The 7,692-nt window shown below is 45.4% G+C and overlaps 1 protein-coding gene across 1 annotated transcript in view; it reads right to left on the bottom strand.

The window, feature by feature from the left end:
- Positions 1-647: 647 nt before the first annotated feature.
- LOC306746839 (cytosolic phospholipase A2 beta-like) overlaps positions 648-7,692 on the bottom strand; it is a gene marked incomplete at its 5' end in the record, with an annotated part of 45,886 nt that continues 38,841 nt past the window's right edge. Inside the window, 6 exons of the mRNA XM_079229818.1 lie at positions 648-2,881; positions 3,417-3,603; positions 3,706-3,878; positions 6,752-6,931; positions 7,066-7,173; positions 7,266-7,403. Of these exons, the coding sequence (XP_079085944.1) occupies positions 2,667-2,881; positions 3,417-3,603; positions 3,706-3,878; positions 6,752-6,931; positions 7,066-7,173; positions 7,266-7,403 (1,001 nt within the window). The 3' untranslated portion in view covers positions 648-2,666. The remainder of the gene's footprint in view (positions 2,882-3,416; positions 3,604-3,705; positions 3,879-6,751; positions 6,932-7,065; positions 7,174-7,265; positions 7,404-7,692) is intronic.

The raw sequence follows: 7,692 nt of genomic DNA, 5'->3' as shown, positions 1-7,692 counted from the left end.
AGTATATAAGTATTATGCTGAAATAAAGCACTAGTCTGCAGCCGCTATCTGTTTTCTATCTTTATATGCTAGAATGACAGATTTGCATGATCCGGGAACTCACAAAAAAGTCACTTCATAACAGCTTTTCTTCCTGCATGAACTGTGTGTGTGTGTGTGTGTGTGTGTGTGTGTGTGTGTGTGTGTGTGTGTGTGAGAGAGAGAGAGAGAGAGAGAGAGTCCTCCTGATGTCCTTCTCCTCGCTTCATCCCTCATTTAAATTAGCGTTTGGACTGTTTAACCCAACCCACTAAAGTGTATTCCTTGCTTATTTATCTATATAGCGCGGTTTAAAGCTTGGCTATAGCAGTCGTTATGATCAATCAGATTTAATAATTTGTGACAAACCCTGCTAGGACATTTAACAGCTATGAATCTCTCTCCCGGCCTGCAGACAAAGGGGTCTGGCCAGGAGCCAGGGGGCCCCAGTAATATTGCTTCCCTTATCGGAGCCAATGTGTGTAGGGAATACATGTGTCCATATCAGTGTGTGTAGCTGTGGGGACGTAACTCAACTCACCTCAGGGGCTGGATGATGACGTTGTGGAGACTTGATTAAGGACATGATTAATTGACCGCTCAAAAAGGCTACAAACGAGTTATTTAGTTAAACTGCAATGCAGTTGAGATTTATTTCAACACCAGATAAAAAAGGCGACAGCTAAATAGTTCATAACACCCGTAAAGAATTAAAAACTCGAGCTAATGAGCAATGTGTTTTGTCAAAAAGTACGCAAATTTGAAAAATCAATATCTACGACTGACCTGACGTATCAGTGTCCTACGCGCTTCGCCCAAAAACGGTAATAAATCCTGACTTACTCTGGAATATAAACCCTAGTTCAGAAAGCAAGTGCCTCTCTGCGTCGGGCAAGCAGGTCATTCTTACTTCCCCGAAACATGCAGCTGTGGCCCCGGGCTAAAGGGGATCTACCAGTGGCCCCGGGCTAAAGGGGATCTATCTGTGGCCCCGGGCTAAAGGGGATCTACCTGTGGCTAAAGGGGATCTACCAGTGGCCCTGGGCTAAAGGGGATCTACCTGTGGCTAAAGGGGATCTACCTGTGGCCCCGTGCTAAAGGGGATCTACCAGTGGCCCCGGGCTAAAGGGGATCTACCAGTGGCCCTGGGCTAAAGGGGATCTACCTGTGGCTAAAGGGGATCTACCAGTGGCCCTGGGCTAAAGGGGATCTACCTGTGGCTAAAGGGGATCTACCTGTGGCCCTGGGCTAAAGGGGATATACCTGTGGCCCCGGGCTAAAGGGGATCTACCTCACCCTCTCCTGACCTTTGGGAGAAGCTCCTTAATGTTTAGCTCTGGCTAGAATAGTTGCATATCAATGTATACTGACACTCAGGACTAGTTGGCAACACCTGCTCATAGCTCAAGACAATCAAGGATACCTTACAGTGACCTCTCAGTATTACACATTATTACACGACTTCTTGATAAAGCATGTAAAAAAAAATGACATCGTCGTACATGATACCAGTTACATACATCAAACATGGATTATATTGTAGAGTAAACACACTATATCGGTACTCTACCACCAGGTAATTGCTGCTCCCAATATGCGGTCTGCAGCGCTAAAACACCTTAGCCCTAGAAAGATTTATTATAAGAAATAAAATGTAGGTATTACAGATAGATAATAGATAATGCAGAGAAAAGTGTATATATAAACCCTGCTCTGTTCCACAGCGTGTGAGATGTGTATGTGTTTGCAGTCATAAGGAGTGCAAAGTCGTAAAAACACACCTCCAACAGGAGGCTCCTTCTTATTGTAAAATGCACCGAGTCCCTTTACCATTAGGCCCAGACGATTCACAGTTACATTTGTTTGTTTATAGCCTATTAGCCCCTTAGGCCCTGATGACTCACAGCTACATGTGTGCCTGTTTATTGCCTATTCATACAGAGCTATCTATCTGGTGACTTGTACCTAAGGAAAAGTATTAATCCAGGCCTTAGTCTATGATAAATTCACATTAAATTCCCCCTACTCTGCCCAAGCATCGGACCTGGAGCAACAGGGCCGTCTCCATTGCTGCCCCTCCCTCTGGAACCCTCTCCCCCAGCACCTCAGATTTTCTCCATCACTCCCCACTTTCTAAACAGCACTTCAAACTCATGTATTTAAATCTGCTTTTAACCTGTGATGCTAGTTCAGTATGTTTAAATGTGTTCCTTACTGTCATGTCATCTCTCCTTTTTATATTGTTGTTGCTTCTACTGTTTATTCTTACCATGTAAAGTGCCTTGAGTACCTTGTAAAGCACTTATTAATGCTACGCTGGTATGCGCTTGCATCATAGACTGTAAATACTAATTTATTGCATACAGTAATTCTAATGCCTTGGCTTTTATTTTTGAAATACTGGTATTTCTGGGTCACACAAGGTATTTCTGCATTTTTGTTTGATGATTTGAACGATAAAACTAATTTACACTGACATGGACTAAGGTGGAAGGCAGACCCCTATTTGTTTTGGGCGTGTGGCACTGGATTACACGGTGCCCTTGTAAAATACCTTCGAAGGTCTACTGGAAGTATGAAGTTGATATAAGTTGGAGAGGCTTATTATGATCCACTTCAAAACTGTAAGACATTGAAATTTTATTTTTTTATTTCTTTATCTTGGATGCGTTCCTCTCCAGAGCCTTACGCAAGGCTTCAAGGAGGCTCTCCTTGTTGTTCAATATGTTATAAGTGGTCAGGTCCACCAGAGCCTCATAATCCTCTTCTGAGTAGGTAAAGTTCTTGGTGAGGTATGGAGAGTCGTTGCTGCTCACATCCACCTCCCCAGCTCTCATGTCTTCCTGAGTCTCACGCCTGACGCCTGTAAAGATAATGATCCAATTCGTTAAATTATGACCTATGAAGCACATTATAATACACAATTATATGTCTCATTCTTATTGGATGTAGAAATACATGAGGCAGTCTCGTTGCCTTTCAAGTTGAATAGCACCTAGTCATCAGTAATACAGGAGATCCTCAATAATTTAGAAGTTCATGTCGATTGGTTGAGTCCCTAATTTGTAGTGCTTAACATTAGCTGCAATAGGCTTCATGGGGCAGAATGTTTATTACAGGTCTGTCACCCTATAAATACATGCTGCAATGCTCTGATAAAGTATTGTATAATTTCCGTATGGAATGATGAAATACAGGTAAACTGTCCTGCCATTACCAGCCCACTGCCCTGTAAAAGATCCTCACATGACTTCTACTATAACGAGACGAGTTGGCAGAGAAAGGTCACTTCCTACATTACTATTGTTTCAAGATATACAACACAATAACAACAAATATAATAAAGCAATAGAAGCAACATTGTTGCAGTGAAGTTCAGCTACTTCAAATGGGCTTACCTGGGTGTTTGAAGTCCTTGTATGTGATATTGACGAGTGGGAAGTGAACCACTATCGGGGCCTTGGGATTCTCCTTATCCTCGAAGATGTAGAACTCCTTTTGAGGCTCCTTTTCCAGACTGGCAAAATCAGCATTGGGAAAGGGGATGTCATGGTCTTTACAGTAAGCAGCTGTCTTCTCCAGGACCTGATAGATTGGACATGACCAGAGAGTATTGTTAATGTTGATGAAGGACATTCAGGAAACATAATTTTGCGTCCCAGAAGAGCGCCTCCTCATTCTGTTTACCTTGAAGATCCGTTCTGGATCCCACGAGTAGCTCAGAGATATGATGAGATCCACATCTCTCTCTGGCCGCAGGACAGGCACACAGCCAATATTGATGGCATGACCAGAATCAATCAGGCGCAGGGTGGAGTCACTGGGTGTCAGCTGGTTTGGAAAGGCATCTGGATGCTTTTCTGGACAGAAAACAGAGACGGAGACAATAACAAACAGATCTTCAACTGAGATTGCACAAATAACTGAACCCCCAGTTGCTCACCGGCTGCCCACTGCGCCTTAATAACTAAGGATGGGTAATGCAGAGAATTCATTGTGGGACCATTAAGGGATTAATTATTATTAGTATTAGTAGGATTAGTATTGCCCCAGCAGCTGAGATTGAATATCTGTGGCCTGACCCTTTAGTTATAAAGCTCCTCTTCTGTGGAATTAGCTTCCAGTCTCAGTCCGGGGGTCAGACACAGTCACCTCATTTAAGAGTAGACTTCAGACTTTCCTCTTTGATAGCGCTTATAGTTAGGGCTGGCTCAGGTTTGCCCTGGTCCAGCCCCTAGATATGCTGCTATAGGCCTATACTGCTTGGGGACATCTTAGGATACACTGAGCTCCTCTCTCCTCTTCTCCCTCCTTCTGGATGAATTCATGTTTTTTTCAATGCACATTACTAATTCTACTTCTTCTCCGCAGCCTCTGTGCTTTCTCGCCTCAAGTTTCCATGGCTGCCATGGCGGCTATTAGCAGGGAGGCAGGACCGGCTCCAGACATGGCCATGGATCGTGGCCGTGTCTGGAGCCGGTCCTACCTCCTGCCATGGCAGCCATTAGCAGGGCCGCCATGGCAGGAGGCAGGCATGGATCGTGGCTATCTGTATCGTGGTCCATGCCTACTACTCATTATATGAATCATTCTAATTATCCATCCATCCATTCATTTTTAGCCGCTTATCCGGGGTCGGGTCGAGGTGGCAGCAGGTTCAGCAGGCCGACCCAGGCTTCTCTCTGACCCACAACACTTTCCAGCTCATTCTCAGAATCAGAATCAGAAACCGTTTATTGCCAGGAATGTTTGCACAAACGAGGAATTTTGTTAGGGGGACCCCGAGGCGTGAGCCGGGAGATATTATCCCTCCAGCGTGTCCTTGGTCTTCCCCGGGGTCTCCTACCAGTTGGACGTGCCTGCAAAACCTCTAATGGGAGGCGTCCAGGAGGCATCCTGACTAGATGCCCGAACCACCTCAGCTGACTCCTTTCGACACGAAGGAGCAGCGGCTCGACTCCAAGCTCCCTCCTGATGTCCGAGCTCCTTACCCTATCTCTGAGCCCGGCCACCCTACGGAGGAAGCTCATTTCGGCCGCTTGTATCCGAGACCTCGTTCTTTCGGTCACGACCCAGACTTCGTGACCATAGGTGAACGTAGACCGACCAGTAAACTGAGAGCTTTGCCTTCCGGCTCAGCTCCCTCTTCACCAAGACGGACCGTTGCAGCGCCTGTTTTACTGCTGCAGCCGCACCGATCCGCCTGTCCATCTCCCGCTCCACCTTACCCTCACTCGTGAACAAAACCCCGAGATATTTGAACTCCTTCGCTTGGAGTAGGCAGTTTGTCCCCACCTGGAGGGAGCGGTTTCTGGCAGAGCACCATGGCCTCAGATTTGGAGGTGCTAACTCTCATTCCTGCCGTTTCACACTCGGCTGCAAAACGCCCCAGTGAATTCTGGAGGTCACGGTCCGAGAAGGCAAACAGGACCACATCATCCGTGAACAGCAGAGATGCAATCCCGAGGCTCCCGAACCGGATCTTCTCCGCCCCCTGGCTGCGCCTAGATATCCTGTCCATGAAAGTCACGAACAGGACAGTGATAAAGGGCAGCCCTGGCGGTGGCCAACACCCACCGGGAACGTGTTTGACTTACTACCGAGGCTACTAACACAGCTCCTACTGCAGGCGTACAGAGACCGGATGGCCCGTGCCAACTCCAAGTCTACAAAGCACATGTAGACTGGTTGGGCGAACTTCCAAGACCCCTCTAGTAGTCTTGCAAGGGTAAAGAGCTGGTCCACTGTTCCACGGCCGGGACGGAACCCGCACTGTTCGTCTTGAATCTGAGGTTCGACAAGCGGTCGGAGCCTCCTTTCCAGCACCCTGGCATAAGCTTTCCCCGGGAGGCTGAGCAGTGTGATGCCACGATAGTTCGAGCACACTCTCCGGTCCCCCTTCTTGAAGATGGGAACCACCACCCCGGTCTGCCAGTCCATGGGCACTGTTCCCGACACTCCATGTGACACACATAATTCTCATTATATGAGTCATATTCATCGAATGTGCTGTAACTCTGTTATGTTGTTCATTCTGTACACATGACATACATTGCTTCTGTCCATCCGGGGAGAAGGATCCTCCTCTGTTGCTCTCCTGAAGGTTTCTTCCCTTTTTTCCCTGTTTTTCTTTTCAGTATATTTTCAGTGTTTTTCTTTTCAGTACTTTTCCTGATCCGATGTGAGGAACTGCAATATAGTTCCATGATTGGCCACTTTAGCAATGTTAAGGCACCATTCTCAGGTCTATTAGGCAGCAGACTGTAATACTGACTGTAATAGAGAAGGTTGAGCGGGTCGTCACTCAATCAGAGTTTGAGATCACTCAATCTCCATCGGCAGTCTGATCCTCGGCTCCTCTAGTCCATATCGGTGTGTCCTTGGGCAAGACACTTAACCCCAAAATGCTCCCGAAGGCTGAGCCGTCAGTGTATAAATGGGTATGAATGTTTAGATCTTTATCATTGGCAGGTGGCACCTTGCATCAGGTATGAATTGGTGTGATGGGTGAATGTCATATAGTGTAAAAGTGCTTTGAGTAACCGGAAGACTCAAGAAGCGCTATACAGGTACAGGCCATTTAAAATTTACTCCTGAAAAGTGCGCGTTACTGTGACATAATGTATGTACCCTTTACACTTTACTCTTTACAGCTAAAGGCTCAGTGTTGTTCAAAAGTTTTTGAATTATGGGTGAAAAGCAAAATATCAACAACAGAACGGTGAGTGCCTACCTTTCCAAGCAACGAAGCTGCTCTGTTGATTGTAGTCATTGTGCATGAAGAGCCCACGCATGAAATTGTACATTTCAGCAACGGCTGGACGATTTTTGAAGAAATCGGTCATTACGCCGGTGACATCTGTGGTTGGATGTATGAGCTGTGTGTCCAGAGTTGATGGTTCAGTGTCAACGTCTGTCAAAAGAACAAAAATTTAAATATTAGCAATAACTACAGTAAAAAGGTTTTACTATTCTGTTATATGGTTTGTTGTATAAATAAACAAAAAGAAATGAGATAAGAAAAATGCTTAATCGGCAAAGCTGTACCTATGTTGTTGACCTCTGGTCCGAGCCAGTTGCTCCAAGAAGGCTTGAACCCTGTAGCAAACGTCCATAGCTGGGTCATGCTGACAGAAATAGCACTGCTCCATATTCCTGATTAAGTTGGAAAAAAATCAATTGCAATTACCTTAAATTGGTATTGTACTACTGTACATTGACATTGCAACAGGAAGTAGTGGTCTTACCGATCAGATAAGGGAGGCGGACTTCTGGGAGTTTCTTGACGAAATTACCGAGAAAGAACTGACTCCCGAAGTCCTCAGTTTGGACAAATGCCCCATACTTCTGGATGCCTACCTCATAGGGGGTAAACTCACACCACTCTGTCGACAAGATTTGGTATTTGGTATTACAAAATCAATCAATGCTTCACAATTTTTAATTTTGTTCAAGTTCTTCTTTGGAGTCTGAATGTGTCCTGAATCTATATCCTGCCATCAGTCTGGCTTTGTTTAATATTCCCATATTCATTTCAGTTGCAAATGCTACATTTTCATATAAAAACTACTAGGTCTAGGTGTTACTTGAGTTTCACGCAACACATATTTTACATGCTATGTACAGTATAGTCATTGGGCTTCAGTCACCTTCTACTTTCTGGAATACATGGTC

Source organism: Taurulus bubalis (assembly GCF_910589615.1).
Source record: "Taurulus bubalis genome assembly, chromosome: 14".
In the NCBI taxonomy this organism is placed as follows: Eukaryota; Metazoa; Chordata; class Actinopteri; order Perciformes; family Cottidae; genus Taurulus; species Taurulus bubalis.
Note: the sequence above shows the minus strand (reverse complement) of the source record. Positions and strands in the feature narration are given on the sequence as shown.